The 19,521-nt window shown below is 43.9% G+C and overlaps 1 protein-coding gene across 5 annotated transcripts in view; it reads left to right on the forward strand.

Annotated features, from left to right (window-relative positions):
* Slc7a6 (solute carrier family 7 member 6) overlaps nucleotides 1-19,486 on the forward strand; it is a 50,854-nt gene extending 31,368 nt beyond the window's left edge. For 3 of the 5 annotated variants that reach the window (XM_058575855.1, XM_058575856.1, XM_058575857.1), the window contains 7 exons: nucleotides 6,342-6,467; nucleotides 8,546-8,690; nucleotides 9,362-9,817; nucleotides 13,032-13,128; nucleotides 16,261-16,410; nucleotides 16,525-16,708; nucleotides 17,127-19,486. In XM_058575855.1, coding sequence (XP_058431838.1) covers nucleotides 6,342-6,467; nucleotides 8,546-8,690; nucleotides 9,362-9,817; nucleotides 13,032-13,128; nucleotides 16,261-16,410; nucleotides 16,525-16,708; nucleotides 17,127-17,221 — 1,253 coding nt within the window. In that variant the 3' untranslated portion in view covers nucleotides 17,222-19,486. Of the gene's footprint in view, nucleotides 1-6,341; nucleotides 6,468-8,545; nucleotides 8,691-9,361; nucleotides 9,818-13,031; nucleotides 13,129-16,260; nucleotides 16,411-16,524; nucleotides 16,709-17,126 lie in introns of those variants that run through there. The other 2 variants (XM_046434713.2, XM_058575858.1) reach the window with 2 other exon arrangements.
* Nucleotides 19,487-19,521: the final 35 nt, after the last annotated feature.

The following is a 19,521-nucleotide window of genomic DNA, read 5'->3' on the forward strand; positions in this document are numbered from 1 at the left end:
TGTGAGGCTTGGGTAGGATAGGAGAATGAAGTTAGTCTTGAAATAGAGACATAAGAGGGGCTAGCTTGTTGTTTAGAAGAATGCACAAAGAAGTTATAGCCATGCCAGGCTAGATAATTAAAGTTCCATTCTTAGACTAGAGGGCCTAGCAAGTCTCCAGACTTGGACCATAGATGGATTTGTTAGGCCTGCACAGTGTTTTAAATAATATTGAAATAGTTGCCAACATTTGAAAAATCAGTACTTGTCCTTTCTCTGAAAAAAATCTGGCAACACTAAACTTAAATTCCTGCCTGATTCAATCAGCTAGATTTTGAGTATCTGTCCTTTCCTTTAAATGGAGTATATACTTTATAGTCTACTACAGTCCTGCTTCCTCTCCTTTTATACCCAGACTTTCTTTCTTTTCCTTATTTTATCACTTTTTTTCATGCCTGAAGCCATTGCTGCTTTAGACTCTGGCTCTCTATATAGCTGCACCCCACCATATTCCTAGGTTACACTAACAGGGGATTTAAGCAGCTTTTTTGGGATGTTGAGCTGTCTTAGTTACTTATTATCTTAGAGCAGTGGTTTTCGACCTGAAGTGAGTTTGTCTTCCATGAGATGTTTGGCAATGTCTGGAGGTGTTTTGGTTGATATGATTAGTGGGTATTGGTGCTGCTGGCATCTAGAAGGTTGGGGCCAGAGATGATGCTGAACATCTGCCATAGACGAGACAAACCTGCACAGTAAAGACTTATCTGGTCCAAAATGTCCATAGTTCTATAGTTAAGAAACTGTGTCCTAAAGGTATACTTTGTTCAAATGTATTCAGGAATCTTGGAATTTTCTATGGTGGGTGGAGCCTCAGACTGTAGACTATACTTGGTAAGCTTACTTATGGGACCATAGTGGGGGAAAAGATGGTTCTTGAGGAACATAGGTTCTTCTTTTTGGGTAGGACCCGTACATTTGGTAACATGGATACCCAGTATTGTAAGGATATTTGATTTGACAGCAGAAGAGTAACACTTCTGGCTTAGGTGTTCTTAGTCCATTTATTTTGTGGGATTTGACTTATGGATCCTGCCTGTTACGTGGACTCATATATATCACTGGAGAATGCTTGCCTTGAAGGAATCAAGATGGAACCAATTCAGTAATGACAGTGACATCACAGCCCAGAGCCTCACAGCTAAGACTCTGTTTCCCCTGAGTTTATTTGGTAAGGCTGACAATGAGGAGGAGGAGAAGTGGGGAAAGAAGACTGATATTGATGAGACTAGAGTGAAGAAACACCTAATGAGTCTTGAATATCTTTCTTTTGTTTCTTGCTGCCTTGGACTCAGGCCTGGTCAAACTTTTGAATAAAAGGAATATTCTTGCTGGGTGACTTGGGAGGCTGGAGCAAGAGGATTACAAATTTGAGACCAGCCTCAGCAATTTAGCAAGGCCCTAAGCAACACAGTGAGAACTTCTCTCAAAATAAAAAGGCTTGATATGCATCTCAGTGGTAAAGTGCCCCTGGGTTCAATTCCCAGTACCAAAAAAAGGCCGGGGGTGGGGGGGGCGGATATTCTCCCCCTATTATGATCAGTAGTTACTATGGATAGATGGGTCTCTCTCTCTCTCTCTCTCTCTCTCTCTCTCTCTCTCTCTCTCTCTCTCTCTCTCGTACTGGGGAGCACTTTATCAGAGTTACATTCCCAGCCCTTCTTATTTTTTATTTTGAGGTGCTTAGGGCCTCACTAAATGTCTGAGGTTGGCCATTTAGCAATCAAATTGCAATCCTCTTTCCTCAGCCTCCCCAATTGCTGGGATTACAGCCTTGTATCACTGCACCCAGCCATCTTTCATATTTCTAAGTGACACAAGGCTAAGGAGACTTGATCTTGCTCAAAGACTCTAACCCTATATGTAGTTCAAGTGTTCGGATAATAAGACTAGATATATTTGTATGATTAAAGACAAAGATTCTTTTTTTTTTTTCTTTTTTGGTGTTAGGAATTGAACCCTTGCCCCCCACACATTCTAATACTAAGCTATATGCCCCCCCCAGGTAGTTTTATCTATCTATCTATCTATCTATCTATCTATCTATCTATCTATCTATCTATTTATTCAGTTATCTGACTATCTGTTGTTACTGGGATTGAACCCAGGGGTACCTTACCCTTCTCTCAAAATAAAAAGGGCTTGATATGAGCTATATTCCCAGTCCTTTTTTTGAGACAGGTCTCAAGCCTCAAGTTTGTGATCCTCCAGTCTCAGCTTCCTGAATTGCTGGTATCACAGTTGTGCACTACCAGGGTTGGCAGTTCTGCTATTTTCAGAAATTAGGATCTAATTTTTTTCTTTGCTGCTTTTTTTTTTTCTTTGCAGAACTGGGGATCAAACCTGAGCCACTTTACCACTGAGCTACATCCCCATCCTTTTTATTTTTCATTTTAAGGCAGAGGCTTGCTAAATTGCTGAGGTTCTTGCTAAGTTGCCAAGGCTAACCTCCAACTTGTGACCCTCCTGTCTCAGTCTCCTGAGTTGCTAGGATTACAGGCATATGCCACTGCACCTGGCTTATTTATTTATTTATTTTTATGATGTGGTCTTGCTGTGTTGATCAGGCTGGCCCTGATCTAGGCTTAAGTGACCCTCCTGCCTCAGCTTCCTGAGTAGCTGGGACTGTAGGGGCATGCCATTGGGCCCTGCTTTAGGAATACTCCTTAAAAGGCACCTAAATTACATATTCCTATACATTCTAGGAGGTAGCTACTGATTCTGGATTTCCATTTGGAAGGAAATGGACTGTTGTAGAGCATTTCACTCCGAAAAGACTTAAAATTGGCCCCCTTGGGCTGGGGATATAGCTCAGTTGGTAGAGTGCTTGCCTCTCATGCACAAGGCCATGGGTTCAGTCCTCAGCAGCACAAAAAAATAAAAATTTGCCCCCCTTTTTTTTCCCACCACCTTTGTCATTGCCACGTAGGACCGTACTCCTTTGTCCTTGGATGCCCTTGGTAACACCCAGCCTGTTTGTGAGAAGACTTGGAAGGTTTCTCTCCTCTCCCCTCTGGGAAAAGGAAACTGTGACTCTCAGCATAGCTGGGACTACAGCTTCAGGCCGACCAGCCACTTGCTGTCAGGAAGAGTGTTAGAGGTACAGCTCTGTCAGGAGGAGCATGTTACTTAGGATTAGTTTAGGTTTCATACAACAGAAAACCCAAAGAAGCATAACTCCAATGTTGAAGTTTATTTCTCTCACCTGTTAAAAATAGGCAGGTTGGGTTGGTAAGACAACTTTTAAAATGCTTCAGAGAGCCAGGTTTCTTTCTTCTATCTTAATGCTCTGCCATCCTCAGCCTGTGACGTCTAACTGTGGTCCAGAATGACTACTCAAGCTCCACATGTCATGTTGGGCATTGTAGGTGACCAGAAGGACAAAGGTATACTCTTCCTTTTAGAGGTCTTATCTGCTCACATATCTGGGAGAAAGTCTAGTTTCCTAGCCTTAACTACTTGCAGAGGAAACTAGGAATGTCTGTTTTAGAGTGGCCAAGACTAGCTCAAGTTTCTATTTGGTAAGTAATGACCATGGAAGATGACTAGCAATCTCTACCACAGAGAGACTTTGGGAATTTGTTTCTGTGTCAGGGTTGGGTCTGGATCTCTTTGAGTACTGATTTCTTTGGGAGAGAGAGCCTCATAATGGGTCCCTGCTTATTGGTGCCAGCTTATCCAGCAAGGAAATGCCATGGAGAGGGAAAGCTTAGAAGTTCAAGTGGAGGCAGCGGAATCTGAGCACCTGGCCACAAGGCTCAGCCTTGTCTTTGAGCTCTGATACAGTGTAGTGAGCTAGCTAGCTGGGAGTTCTTTATTTTATTTTTTTAACATTCTTTTTTAGTTGTCAATGGACCTTTATTATTTAATTTATTTATATTTGGTGCTGAGAATCGAACCCAGTGCCCCACACTTGCTAGGCAAGCACTCTACAACTGAGCCACAACCCCAGCCCCATGGGCTTGGAGTTCTGGGAGGCATCAAGGGGTGTGATTTAGATGGTGAAATTGTGTTTCTTAACTAGAATCAGGAAAGCAGTCAAGGGACTTGGCTTCTGCTTGGTAGAATGTTCTCTGGCAGGGCTGAGAGTAGAATGAGGCAAGCTAGGAGCCTGGAGCCAGGATGTAAGGATACACTCACTCTCAGGTTCCTGCACGTGGTCCCCTGAAAGTGGATTTTTTTTTACATTTTGTGCCCTGGATATCTGACTTTTGATCCTACCCCTGGCCCTGTTCTCTGGCCATACATTGTGGCATTTTAACTATGTTCATTGAGAAAGAAGTATATGTGCATAGTGAATGTGTCAAAGTATAAAATGGTGTAGAAAAAGGCTCCCTCCCTCTCCAGATCTTTAGTCTTCTTCTCAGGAGTTAGTGTTACTGACCAGGTGCTTTTATATCCTTGCAGCAGGTCTTTTGGAACTGACCCTGCAGGGACTTCCTTGGGGAATGGACTTTATTCATTAGTTTAGCTCACAGTCATTGAATTTCCACAGTGTGCTCTATTTACTTGTGTGCAGAAAGGACTAGCCCTGCAGGAAATTAGCAACAGGACTGAGGGAAGGAGAAGGTGCTATGCCTGGCATTGTGGAATGAAGATTGTTATCAGTCCCTTCCCCATTTTGGTTCTACATACAAGCTCAGTGAGCACTTCCAGGATATTGTCAGTTTCTTTTCTGATGTGGATCCTTTTTCATCCATGTTATCTTTTTTTTTTTTTCTTTTTGTTTCCTTCCCTGTGTCTCTATCTCATTGTCTTTGCCTTGTATCTATCTCTGCTGTTTTCTTTGTGTATTTCTTTTTCTTTTCTTTTTTTGTACTATGAATTGAACCCAAGGGTGCTTTACCACTGAGCTACATCCCAGCCCTTTTTTAAATTTTGAGATAAGGTCTTGCTAAGTTGCTTAGGGTCTTGCTACATTGCTGAGGCTGGCCTCAAACTTGCAATCCTCCTGCCTCAGCTTCCCTAGTTGCTGGGATTACAGGTGTGCACCCTATGTCCAGTTCTGAGTATTTCTTACTCTCTCACTTCTGTTTCTTTTTGTAGTCCTGCTTCCTTCCTCTGCTTACTTGTGGTTTCTGGTCCTCTGTTACCAAGGGCTTGTGTGTTTGACTTGTTGTGGTTCCCAACTCATTTTAGAGTACCCTGCTACTATTAGATTTGGTCTCTTGGTATTCAAATTCCATGTTCCTGGGGGAGACAATCTAAAAAGCCAGCATGGGTCCAATGTCTGGCTTAGTTAGCTATGATGAAGAGGGGAAGCAATTCTCAAGAAGGGACTGGGTAAGTACTTAAAAATATGCTTACTGTATTATATCCACAGGGGTAATCTACAGAGGTCTGTGGATTACTGGTGGCTATTAACTATGTATGTTAGCCTATTAGGCTTAGCCCATACATACAATTTTGATAATCAGGTAGGTCCCTGGGAAGACTTTCCAGCAGCACACACTCCTTTGGGTTGCTTCTTTGTGTCCATTGATGCCTCCAGTCCCCCCTCATGATTGACTAGTGAACACCTGTGTAATTTGCCAGTGTATTGAGTGAAGCTCTTAAAGCACCATAGAGACTCTTCTGCCTCGTGTTTACTTCCACAGCTGGCCCTGAGTGTTCTCCTTTTGACACCTTTCTGACAATTGCCTTATCCCAGTGAATTGGCTGTCAAGTGAAAGCCATCGCTACTTTGATTCCAGTAAGGGTTCCTTAGTTCTCCTTTGCTTAGCAGTGAGCTTAAAAACATGCTTTGCTTTTTTTGCCGTCTGAAAATCTGTGATCTTGGGGAAGCACATAAACACCTAAAAGACCTGTTTTAAGACAGATGTCCAAAGGAACCTAGCATCAGACTCTAGCTATGAAGTGGGAATGCCATAGGGTTCAGGGGAGAGAGTACACAGGGAGGGGATAGCTGGTATTTGGGGAGATGGTTTTTAGAGGGAATGGGGACTGAATTAGACCCAGCCCTTTTTGTTTTATTTTGAGACAGAGTCTCAATAAGATGCTGAGGCTGGCTGGCTTCAAAGTTGTGATCCTCCTATCTCAGCCTCCTGAGTAGCTGTGATTACAGGTATGCACCATGTGCCTGGCTACCTTTATTATCTTTGAATATCCACAGTATTGGGACATTCATAGGTGCTGTCAGGTGGGGCAGGTTCAAGTTATCTGTCTATTTGCCTGTTTTGGTTCTCATTTGTCCATTGTTCCCTCTAATTTAGGCAAGAAGGGCAGAAGTGATGCTCTCTGTAAAGAGGGTGGGCCTATGTGCCTTCAGCTTAAGCCTGGCAGTGACTTTATGGTTTTCCTCTTAGGTCTGCTGACATTTGTGAACTGTGCCTATGTCAAGTGGGGCACACGAGTACAGGACACGTTGACTTACGCCAAGGTCCTAGCCCTCATTGCCATCATTGTCATGGGCATTGTTAAACTGTGCCAGGGTAAGAGGGGCCTGAGGTGGGAAGAAGGGTGGATGTCCAGGAGCTCCTCTGGTTCCCTGAGGAAGATATGGGGACTTTGCTAGCTTTACTACTCAGTTCTTTCTGTGTACATGTTAGTGTTTCAGTGAGTTCAAGAGATGGCCTTGAATCTCTTTTTGCCCTTGTAGGCCAGGCTAGATATGTCAGGCCCTCCCTCAGGGCTGCTTTAATTTTGTGGAGACTGGGACCATTGTAAGAAGCCAGTTGAGGGCCTAGAAAGTCTTGAAACTTGGGTCATAATTGGGTCACAAAAGTAACCAGGGGGAGGATAGAGTGGGCTCCTGGGTTTGGGTCTGTGACTGCCAGGCAGTGGATAGGAAAATTTGATCTTCCTGGAGGGGAGTGTCAGGGTGTGTGTGGGTGTGGAAATGAGTGGTTATTTTGTAGCCTTTACTTTTCATCTGAACTTGCATTTAGCATTCTGTCCCAAAGTCAGCTCTTAAGAAAATACTAGAATATTAGGAAACTGACACTGTCTTTCCTTACATAGGCTTTTAAAAGCTTTTCATTTCTAGATCAGAGCAGATTGGCAGTGAGGGTAACAGGCCTCCTAAGATCTCCTGAGCCCTTAGAGAAGTCCTGAGAGGTCTTTAGCCAAGGATTTCTCCCTCATTTAACGATCTCATTTTCTAGATCATCCATCCCTAAATGTGTCTGTTTACACCCCATGAGGATCTGAGACCCTCATATAAGACCTATTGAATCATACTTTGGTTGGTTGTTTTTTGTTTTGTTTTGGTACTGGAGTTTGAAATAAGGGTGGGGAGGGGTGCTTTACCACTGAGCTACAGCCTGAGTTCTTTTTAGTTTTTATTTTGAGAGAGGGTCTCACTATGTGGCTGAGGCTAACCTTGCTTGCAATCCTCCTGCCTTAGCCTCCCAAGTTACTGGAATAACAGGCATGTACCACTGTGCCTGGCTTAAGCTTTGGCTGGTTTTAAATCCAAAAAGCTGTGCTTTTAATAAGTATCCTGTGTGATCAGTCCAGGACCTTTGTGCACTCATGCTAAGTGCAGCCAGCCATCTGGGTGTCCTTGGAGTCTCAAGAACATCTTGGTGTCAGTGATTGTTGAGTAATTCTCCTCCCAAAATCTGTGCTTCAGGGAACCACTGTGTGCAATGACTGACACCCCGGGAGGATGGATATCTATTTTCACTGCTCTTACTGCACACCTAGCCCTTTCTTCCATATTGAAAACTGCATCTAGGCTTTCTGCAGCAGGTTATTACAAGCTTCCTTAGAAGTCTGAGTTCTGTTAAAAAACCTCAGTGTGTCCAGAAGGTCTCTGATCTGGGTGGCAGGGTGCTGCCCCCTGGGATTTCAGATTTGTAGTCTCCAGAGGTCTCTAAAGAGAATGACAGGTGCCTGGGTTGGCTCCCTGAAGAGTGAGTGTGGCCCCATGAGAGACAAGAAAATCTCATTTCCTGTATAGCCTGTGATTTCCTGCCCCGTGCAACCATACCCACTGCAAGTGGAGTGGCAGATCCTTTCTGCAAGACTGATAAACCCACATGACCAAATTGTGCAGTGATGTGGGCCAAGATCCTCACAGGAAGTTCTAATGAGTAGTGGAAAATGACCTCTTTATGTGAAAGCCTTGTGGTGTTATAAAAAATAGAAGAAGAGTTGTGGCCTGCTGTGAGTCATTTGCAGGAAATGGAAATTCCTTAGGGTTTTAGAAAAAATATTGGCACATCCGAGGCAATGCCTTTGTTTTTCTGAGATTGTCTAGTTTTACGGAAGGAATATGAGCTTTTCTGAGGATGTGGGTTGGGTGGTAGAGTACAGGGAACTGGTGGTTGTTGTTCTTTTGGTGCTAAATGATATATTTTTTTTCTTTCCCTTGTCCTATATTTTCCCTGTCTTTTCTTATCCCTCCTTTTTTTCCTCCCCTTTTTTGCTTTTTTTCATTTTCCTTTCCTCTTTCTTATTATCTTCCCCATTTTTCCTCTTCTCCATACACCTTCCATCCCCCTTTCCCTATTCTCCTTCAACTTCTTTCTTCTCTCTGAATTCCCACCTGCTTTTGTCCCCACAGGACACTCTGAGCACTTTCAGGATGCCTTTGAGGGTTCCTCCTGGGACATGGGAAACCTCTCTCTTGCCCTCTACTCTGCCCTCTTCTCTTACTCAGGTTGGGACACCCTTAATTTTGTAACAGAAGAAATCAAAAACCCAGAAAGGTAAAGGCGAGATCACACTCTCAACTCCCCAGCTTGGCTGGAACTCCTGCTGATAATGGGTACATTGCCCTCTTCCCACAGTCTTCCCTCTGCCTCTCATTCCCTCTTCTCTCTATTACCCTTCTCCAGTTAGGAGGGGTTGGAGGTTAGAGAGTGGGAGTGAGTGATGGTGGGAAAGCCCTTGGTTATCACCCTCATGTTTGCACTGGAGGGTCCCCAGGGACCTTCCTAGAGGAGAGGTCTTCAGTGGGCAGCAGCAGATCCAGCTGGGTCTGAGGTGTCAAGACCTTACACTCTGCTGCTGAGACTGCAGCCTGTGAAACCTGAGCTGCTTCTGGCCAGCTGGTCCCCTAGTCTGGCTTCTGGTCTCCATAGGACTAAATCGCTCCTTGGATTTGTCCTGAGATGATAGATACAGAAGGATTATGAACCCTGTGGGACTCATTGGACCTTCTGTGGCAAGGATTTTCTGTATTTCTCAATAGAAAGAGCCCAGGGGCACTGGATGTATACCCACTCTAGGCCACATGGGGAAAGACTGCCTCAAAGACTTAGAGGCCAGGGAACTATTAAATGTTAGGAAAATTTCCCTAGAGACTTACTGAACTTTGATCCCTAGGAGAGGTGGGTTCTAGGTGGGGTTCTAGGTTCTATCTCACTTGTCCTGACAGAAATTTGCCCTTGGCCATTGGGATTTCTATGCCAATTGTGACGTTTATCTACATCCTGACCAACGTGGCCTATTACACAATGCTGAACATTTCGGATGTCCTTAACAGTGATGCAGTGGCTGTGGTGAGTCTCTTGGAAACCTCATTTTCTTCTCATCTTATGATCCTCAGCCCCCGTAAATGGCCTAGTCTCTCCTCTGCAACTACTCCAGCTCTGAAAGATGACGGACGGGATGGGTCTAGGCCAGATGGTGGGCTGTTCAGCAGTGACTACTTTTGTCCTGAGATTGTCAATGCACAGGATTTGAAACCCTGTCCTGTGTTGAGTGCCCCTTCTGTGCTCTGCCACCAGACATTTGCTGACCAGACATTTGGCATGTTCAGCTGGACCATCCCTATTGCTGTTGCCCTGTCCTGCTTTGGGGGCCTCAATGCATCTATCTTTGCTTCATCAAGGTATGTATCTCAGCTTTACCAATAATACTCTACAACATTTAATTTTCTAGAGCTGTAGGTATAAGAGATTGTCTTTTTTCTGTCCCTCTTATAGGCAGAAACTCTCTTGTGTGGGAGCATGTGTTTGTTTTTGTGCAAACATTTGTATACTGGTACCTCATGTTTCTGTCTGATGTTAGGATGGATGGTAAGGGTATAGGGGAGGAAGGAAATAGCTTATAGTAGTGACCGTGGCAGGTACCAAGTTTTAGGCTCCTTGTGGGTTATACTAAAGTCCCAGGATTTGTACTTTCAATAAATTAATAACTGAGCATTTGGTATATACCAGGTACTAGTGCTGCAAACAGGATGACTCTGCCCCTCACTTCACAGAGAACACTGAGGCTGTTAAGTAGGCTCCTGCTCTTCTCTCAGTGCACAGAGCTGTCTTCCTATTGATGCAGATAAAGAATTATGTCTCCTTCCATTAGCTGGCCTCAGGGGTTAGCACTTCCCCTTTTTTTAAGCATTTGCTTCATCACTTATCCCATCTCTTTGGTGGATGTTCACTTGGAGCCAGCTCTCCATGACTTTCTCTTATTTCTACTTAGAGAAGTCACAGCTTTTCCCATCTCTCCTTTTCCCCTTACATGAAACACTGTGTGTGGGTGTCTGCTTGGGATTGAACTAGATCCCTACATATATTAAATACATACTCCACCCTTATCCCTGGTATGTACTTGAGAACAGTAGTCAACATTTCATTTTCCACTTATAGTTTGGCTTCTGTTACTTGACAGATATTCTTTTTTTTTTTTTTTAAGAATTTCTGTTTTAGTTGTAGATGAACACAATATCTTTATTTTGTTTATTTATTTTTTTATGTGGTGCTGAGGATTGAACCCAGTGCCTCACACATGCTAGGTGAGCACTCTACCACTGAGCCACAACCCTAGCCCTTGACAAATATTCTTATTAAGAATACCTTCCTTTTAGCCTGTCTTCAGTCCTCATTCAACTGGACCTCTGAAGCAAGTGATGCTGAACACTTTCTCTTTCTGAAACTATTTGCCTGGCTTCTGAGACATTTGATAACTGAGAAGAAGACTTCTTTTCTGATTATTCATCCATTTATCCTATAAATGGTTTTGTCCCCAGGGCCAGGAGTGTAGCATTTAATATATATTTGCCACATGAACACACAGAAGGATGAATCAGTAAAAGCTTTGTCCCATTCATTCTTTTTACTAGTTTTTACACACCAATATATGTATCTGTGGCATCTCTGGGGCAACCAGAGTAATAGAGTTTTCAGGGCCTTAGTAAAGAATATAGTGTATCCAGCATGATGGCGCACACCTGTAATCCCAGCAGCTCGGAAGACTGAGGAAGGAGGATTGTGAGTTCCAAGCCAGCCTCAGCAACGATGAGGCGCTAAGCAACTCAGTGAGACCCTGTCTCTAAATAAAATAAAAAATAGGGCTGGGGATGTGGTTCAGTGGCTGAGTGCCCCGAGTTCAATGCCCACCCCCTCACCCCGCCCCCCCCCCCCCCCCCCCGGAAAACATAGTGTCATTCTCCCTCAACTTAGCCTGGTGTGGCTCTTCACAGGGTGCCCCACCCAACATGGTACTCCCCATAGCCTCATGTTTACTGACGCTCCAAGACATCTCACTTGGCTCTGCCAGTTGTCCCAGATAGTGGGTGCTTTCTCACCTCTCTCGGTCGTCTTGTGGCATTGGCAGTAAGGGGGTGGAGGACACTTGGAGAATGATGTCAAAGTTGCTGCCTGTGTTATCTTTTTTGCTTTGTCTTCTTTGCTTTGTCAGCTATTTGAGGCTTCGTACATCTTTGCCTCCTCTCCTCTTCCAGCATGCCCTTTGTCATATTTCTCCTCTATCTAGTACAAATTATTAGCCTAATGAACAAATTCCAATATCTTGCCTTATAATGTCTTTCCAGGTGATGTCACTGACCCTAGGACTCTGTGAGATGGCCCCCAAGTATCTCAGACTTACTGTGAACTCCACATGGGATTTCTCTCCAGTTGTGCCCCATGTTTTTTCTTACTTGGCTACTTGGTATCTTGATTTTTTTCCCTTGGTGCCACCCTGTTCCCCCCAGCTCAAACTTGCACATAAACATACACACACATACAGTCACAGTACAATGCTTGAGGTTATGCTATCTGTCTTGTTCATTCTTCAACCTTGGTACCCACCTTTAGGGCTCTGATATTATGGAACAATTGTAATGGATGACCTTGTCTGGCCTTTCTTTCATACCCTAGCATCTTCCTGCTTTAGTGTGGCCACCATGATGCCACCAGGGGTCACCAGAGGGCAGTAAGTCCTAACAGGTCTTTATTTCAAAGTCACAACTGGCTCCCAGCTGGGCCTTTTTATACAGGTAATTCCAGGAACTCCCTCCTTGTATACTTCATCCTGGGTCTTTGAATTGTAGCATCAGCATTCAAAGAAGCAGTGCTCTTTCATGCCTCCAAGCTCTTTTACCTTCGTACATGTTGGTTCCCCACCTACCCACTCCTGGCAAACTCTAGTTCTTCTTCTAGCCCAGATGTGGTCATCTTTGTAAAACTTTTTGCTCCCTCAGCCAACCCTCAAGCCTAGTGAATGAGTGCTATGCACTCTGATGCTGCTGGGTACCATTTCATTTTCATACTCGTCTGTTTTTCAGTTGATAAAGCTCATTAGGTATAGAGTGGAGGCCTGGGTTCTCTCTTTGATCCCTATACTCACCTTGGCCTATCATATATCAGGTACTTGGGGAAGATATACTCTGAGCACAAATAGAAATCTGGCAGCTCTTCTTTAAAAGCCATTGGGTTGGCTATGAATTTGTAATATGGCAGAGTGGAGGTATCCCTGGGAAATGGATTGTTGTGCTAGGTGTTCTGGAATGGCAGGGTGTGGCATCTGTGGGATGTTGGTGAGATATCTGGTTGAGAGAAGAGTGGGTATCTGTGGGGGATAGCAAATTCCATTGCTGATGGCCTGGGGCGGTCAGTGGATAATGATTGGGGGGTGGTTCTAGGGTATTAGTGAGGGGCTTATGGCTAAGGGTGGAGGCATCTGTGGGTATTATGACTAATGAGTTGGGCATGCATAGAGCCTGGGAGACTGTCCCCTTTTTCTGGGGCTCTAGGCTTTTTTTGTCCAAGTGAGGAGTATGGCTCACTAAAAGAAACATGTTTACACATTTCTTACCCCTCCAGGTTGTTCTTCGTGGGCTCACGTGAGGGCCACCTCCCAGATCTTCTGTCTATGATTCACATTGAGCGTTTTACACCCATCCCAGCTTTGTTGTTCAATGTAAGCTTTGTTGGGGGCAGTATGGGCTTGGGCATGTCTGTGTAGGGCTCCTAATTCTAACTAGGGTGTTTTATATGGAAGAGTGTTTTAGTCCCTTGTTTTTTTTCCCCCTTGAAACCAAAATACCCAAAAAGAACAACTTAGAGGAGGAAAATTTTATTTGGCGCTCACAGTTTCAGAGATCTCAGTCCACAGACGGCCAATTTTATTAATTTGGGCCTAAGGTGAGGCAGCACATCATGGGGGAAGAGTCCAGCAGAAGAGCTTCCTTCATGGCAGCAAGGAAGCTCAGAGAAAGAGAGGGAAGAGACTGCAGGGAAAATGCACACTTCCAGAACACCTAGCCAAGTGACCACCTCCTCCAGCCACACCCCACCACCCGGCCCATTCATACTACGATGGATTAGATTACAGCTCTTAGAATTCAATCACTTTACCTCTGAACATTCCTGCATTAACATAGGAGCTTTGTGGGGAGCACCTCATATCCAAATCATAACAAACAGGGACCCAGAGAAAGGCTTACTCTGAGATTTGAAAAGCAGTTCATCATATATTTTGCATTGTGGGGATGAAACCCAATGTCTTTTGCATGCTAGCACATTCTACTACTGAGCTACATCCCTTAATACAAGGTCCTCACTTATCTCTTTAAATTTTTAAATCTTTTGTTGATAATTTGGGGTAATTTTAGGTAGGGAGAATTCTTCATACTTGAGTTTAAGCAAACCCAAACTGTCTCAGGACTGTAGTCCCTGACTCTTGTCCCCCAGGATTCTTCTTCTTTTTTTTTTTTTAAATAAAATTTATTTATTTATTTTAAATAGGTATATATGTCAACTGAATGCATTTTGATTCATTGTACACAACTGCAGCACAACTTTTGATTTCTCTGATTATACGTGATGTAGCCTCGCACCATATGTGCACTCATACATGTACCTAGGGTAATAATGCCCATCACATTTCATCATCTTTACTACTCCCATACTCTCTCCTCTTGTTCCTCCCCTTTGCCCAATCAAAGTTCCTCCATTTTTCCCTGTTCCCCGCCATTATGGATCAGCATCCACTTATCATCAGAGAGAACATTAGGCCTTTGGTTTTTGGATTGGTTTGTTTCTCTTAGCATGATATTCTCCAACTCCATCCATTTACCTGCAAATGCCATGATTTTATTCTCTTTTAATGCTGAGTAATATTCCATTGTTTATATATACCCGTTTCTTTATCCATTCATCTATTGAAGGGCATCTAGGTTGGCTCCACAGTTTAGCTATTGTGAATTGAGCTGCTATAAACATTGATGTGGCTGCCTTATTATAGTGTGCTGATTTTAAGTCCATTGGGTATGACTGAGGAGTGGGATAGCTGGGTCAAATGGTGGTTCCATTCCAAGTTTTCTAAGGAATCTCCATATTGTTTTCCAGAGTGGCACACCAATTTGCAGTTCCACCAGCAATGTATGAGTGTGCCTTTTCCCCCACATCCTCGCCAACACTTATTGTTGGTATTCTTGATACCATTCTGACTGGCGTGAGATGAAATCTTAGTTTTGATTTGCATTTCTCTAATTACTAGAAACATAGAACATTTTGTCATATATTTGTTGATTGATTGTATATATTCTTCTGGAAAAGATAGCACAGCTCCTTAGCCCATTTTTTTTTTTTTTGAGTTCTTTATATATCCAGGGGATTAGTGCTCTATTTGACATGCATGTGGCAAAAATTAGCTTCCAGAATGTAGGCTCTTTCTTCACTTCATCGATTGTTTCTTTTGCTGAGAAGAAGCTTTTTAGTTTGAATCCATCCCATTTATTGATTCTTGAGATTATTTCTTGTGCTTTAGGAGTCTTGTTAAGGAAGTCAGGGCCTAATCTGACATGATGAAGATTTTGGCTTACTTTTTCTTCTATTAGGCACAGGGTCTTTGGTCTAATTCCTAGGTCCTTGATCCACTTTGAGCTGAATTTTGTGCATGGTGAGAGACATGGGTTTAAGTTTCATTTTGCTACATATGGATTTCTAGTTTTCTCAGCACCATCTGTTGAAGAGTCTTTTCTCCAATGTATGTTTTTGGCTCCTTTGTCTAGTATGAGATAATTGTATTTATGTGGGTTTGTCCTCCTCCAGGATTCTTTGTTCTAGAGGGCAAGTTCTGTCATACCCACCCCTCACCCCACCTCTCTTGGAGGTATGGATCCATTTTGCTAATCTGCTTTTTTCATACTGGGGATTGAGTCCAGGAGCATTCTATCTCTAAGCCCTTTTCTTTTAAATTTTATTTTTGAGACAGGGTCTTGTTAAATTGCCCAGGTGGAGCTGGGTGTACTGGTGCATGCCTGAAATCCCAGCTACTCAGGAGGCTGAGGCAGGAGGATCATAAATTTGAGACCAGCTTCAGCAATTTAGTGAGATCCTGTCTCAAAATACAAATCTTTTTTTTTTTTTTTTTTTTTTGAGAGAGAGAGAGAGAGAATCTTTTTTTCAATTTTCGGCGGACACAAGATCTTTGTTTGTATGTGGTGCTGAGGATTGAACCTGGGCCGCATGCATGCCAGGCAAGCACGCTACCACTTGAGCCACATCCCCAACCCTCAAAATACAAATCTTTAAAAGTCCCTGGGTTCAATCCCAGTACCGTAAAAATAGATAGCTAGATAGCACAGACAGGCCTGAAACTTGTGATACTTCTGCCTCAGTCTCTCTAGTAGCTGAGATTTACAAGCCTGTGCCACCACACCTGGTGCTAATCTGCATTTCTGAAGCCAAACAATCCAAGTTTAGCATCTTCCTAGGGTAGAGTGTGATTCATGTTGAGGTTGGTGCATTGAGGGCAAGTTCTAGAGGGCAAGTTCTGCCATCAGAAGAGGAGAGAACTTGCCTTGCTATTGAAGTGCTTGCAACAAGAAAGGAGGCACTGATTGTAGGAAGGGCCTAACAGAAGAAGGTGAGGCGCTGCCTTGAAGATTCATGTGAAGAACAGGTGTATATAATACCAAGAGGTCACTGAAAACCAGAGATAATCTGGTGAAGCTACATCAGATCTGATGATTGCTGGAAGGTGGACTCTCCTGGGGTGGGCTTTTGGTGATAATATTCCCCTCCTCTCCCTTGCTGCTTCCCCCAGTGTACAATGACACTCATCTACCTCACCGTGGAGGATGTTTTCCTGCTCATCAACTACTTCAGCTTCAGCTACTGGTTCTTTGTGGGCCTGTCTGTTGTTGGACAGCTCTACCTTCGCTGGAAGGAGCCCGATCGGCCCCGGCCACTCAAGGTCAGCAGCTCTGTGCAGACAAGGAAGTGGGGGCCCTCTCCCTAGTATGCCTTCTTACCCATGCCCTATTCCCTTATCTCATCTCATTTAATATCTCACCCCCCTCCATTTCAGCTGAGCCTATTTTTTCCCATCGTGTTCTGCATATGCTCCTTGTTTCTGGTGATTGTGCCTCTCTTCAGTGACACCATCAATTCTCTCATTGGCATTGGGATTGCCCTCTCCGGGGTCCCTGTCTACTTCGTGGGTGTTTACCTTCCAGAATCCCGGAGGCCTCTCTTTCTTCGGAATGTCCTGGGTGAGTTTCTTTGTCCCATCACTTATTGGCTATATACACATGTGCACAGGTTCCCACAGGGGCTAACTACTCCCCTTGCCACTGCTGGTGATTTTTTGGAGGATGAGACCTGGCTGCTCACAAGACTTTTCTTTTGATCTTGACATGATCTCTTTAGTTCTGATTTTAGAGTCCTATTTGGGGGTTAAAGCATTATCTCTTGACAGTACAAGGAAAACAAGTGGTCATGCCTCAGACTGGCTGGGTATGGAATGAGGACAAGGAGGCTGGATAGTGGGGAGGGGTGAAGCCTGGCCCAGGGTACCTAAGGGACAGGTGGGAAAGGAGCCACAAATGTGCTTTTAGCCTTCAGTTTGTTCAGGTTGGGGCTGCAGCTAAATGTGTTTGCTAAAACCTATGATTCTTTGTTTTCATTTAGCTACCATCACCAGAATCACCCAGCAACTTTGCTTTTGTGTCCTGACTGAGCTAGATGTAACTGAAGAGAAAAAGATTGAGAGGAAAACTGACTAGAGGCCAGAGGTGACATTCCCTGAGGCCTGGAAAGCTGGCCACCTGTGGCCATAACCACCAAAGTCCAGATAACAAGACTATGTGGGCCTAGCCCTCCTGAATTAAAGGAGCCTATTGAGCCACATTCTGTAAGGGGACTCAGGGCCAGTGCTCACTCATTGGTAAGCTATGGGAGGAGACTCAGGGTTGGGGATACCTGAAGGTGGGGACCTCAGGGTAGAGGGGGGTTGGGGAACAGGGGAATGGTTGTTTAGTTTTGCAGTGTGAGTAGGTGCACCTCTGACATACTGGGTAAGTTGCTACAGAGGAGAGGAAGTGCTAGATTGATGGCTCTGATTGTGGTTCACAGCATGTGAAGTTTGAACCAAAAGTCTCTAAAGTGAGGATACTTTATGGGAGCTTTCCTCTGACCAGGTGCAACCTCCTGATGTTAGAGGCTCAAAATGCTACCATTTCTTCCTCTGGCTCAGAATTCTTCCCTGGGAAGAGGGTTATATTCCTTGTTTGTTTTTGGGGAGGCGCAAACAGCAAGGTTTATTTAACTGATGTGGGAACAGTGTCTCCCCTTTCCTGAATTCCACAAGAGAAATACTATTCTGTGTAATGGAACTTCACACTCAAACAATAAGCTTGACAGGAGGAAGGCTGTTCATGGTCTCAATGGTGGCCACTGAAGTTCCATATTGTCAAGGTTGACTTCTCATTTGTGTCCATGTGCTTAGGGAGCCACAGGATTTTGCTGTATACAGATTAGCCTTCTTTTGGAGGAGGTCCTGCCTGACTGAATTTTCCTGGAACACATTTGCACTTATGGTCAAAATCCTTAAGAAAAGAGGCAAGCTTCTGGCTCTGTAATGAGTTGATTTTGGCCACCTGCCTACCTGTACCTTCCTAGCTGGAACTATGATGCTTTGGCAGAGGCTGCAGTCCCAAAATAAGGGCTGGGGAAGACCTCCCTGTTCCAGCTAAGGGGGAGCAGCTCTGTGGCTAACTGGACACTGCCACTGCTACCACCAAATTCAAATTCCAGTATTCCTTTACTTATTGATATTTAACCTGGAACACCAATTCTAGCAAAAGAATGTTCATTAATGTATAGGAAATAATAGTTTGTGTGTGTTTAAAAATTCAAAATACCCCAAACCGAGTCTCTCTGCCCTGAGAGATGTCTCAAAGTGGTGGTAAATCAGATTCTGATAATAGATTTTGTGTTCACTTTCACACAATCTTCAGTTGAGTCTTACCTGCAAAAGTGAACTTTAAGGATTTTTAAAATCATGGACATATACTTTAGTTTATAGATAGGTCTTGTGTTACTAGCAACTGGCTCAGGTCTGACAAGTAGATATGAACAAATTTATGAGTCAGAAATCTGGTAATACTAATATTTTTGAAGGATAATCCTTTATTTTATTGAAACCTTAGGTCATTGTTCTAGTTGATACAGTTAATCTCTGGGTTTCTGGTATGAAGTTTGAGAGGGCTGAAATATTCTGGAATTCAGGAGGGTCACCTGAAATCTATCCACTATCAGTAATTTGGGGGAACATCTTATGGACCCAAGTCATCAAATAACTTGTTCCTTTCTGAAAGGGCCAGTGTGAGGGACTGCTGTGCAGACCCAAGCAAGCCCACTCTGGTGCTGAAAGTAGTCATTTTCTTTTTCTGAAAACCTCACACCAGGCTGCATCCTGGCTTCTGTTATTGGCACCAGGCTTTGTTTACACTCCAAGCTGCCTCAGTGTGGGTCACAGGGATAGTGCACTCCTTTCCTGCCCACCTTCCCTTGCCCCTGAGGCCTTGCAGGGCTGCAGTCTCAGGAAGCACTTGGTACTTGTGGGACTTCTATTTTTTTTCCTGTGGAGATCAGTGAAGACTCTAGGGGAAAAGCTACTTCAACCTCAATCTGGCACCTCAGCTAACTTTCAAGAATGGAAAGCAACTAACTTTGGTGCTTAAGTTGGGCCACCAGGTCAGTCCAGAGCAGCAGGTTTGGCCTAATGGGATCTTCCTTCATGGCTGCATTGGATTATACAACTGTTCTGGGATGCCCCCAGATACTGTCATCTTAGGCCCAGAAGAACTTGTTGGTCTGGCACATCCCATGGACATCTTGTCTTTAGATTTTGGAATTGGTCGACAGTGAAGACAAGAACTGTGGGGCAATCTTTCCTTCTGATCATTCTTCACCAAACTGACCCCAGTTGCAGACAAGGTAATTACCTTGGACATATACTTGCTTAATAAAGTTTTAGGGGAGCATGATCAGTTGTCTTTGGTTCAGGGCATGCATCTATGAG

This window comes from Marmota monax, unplaced genomic scaffold (genome assembly GCF_021218885.2).
Source record: "Marmota monax isolate L192 unplaced genomic scaffold, Marmota_monax_Labrador192_F-V1.1 WCK01_AAM20220418_F8-fsc00024, whole genome shotgun sequence".
Lineage (NCBI taxonomy): Eukaryota > Metazoa > Chordata > Mammalia > Rodentia > Sciuridae > Marmota > Marmota monax.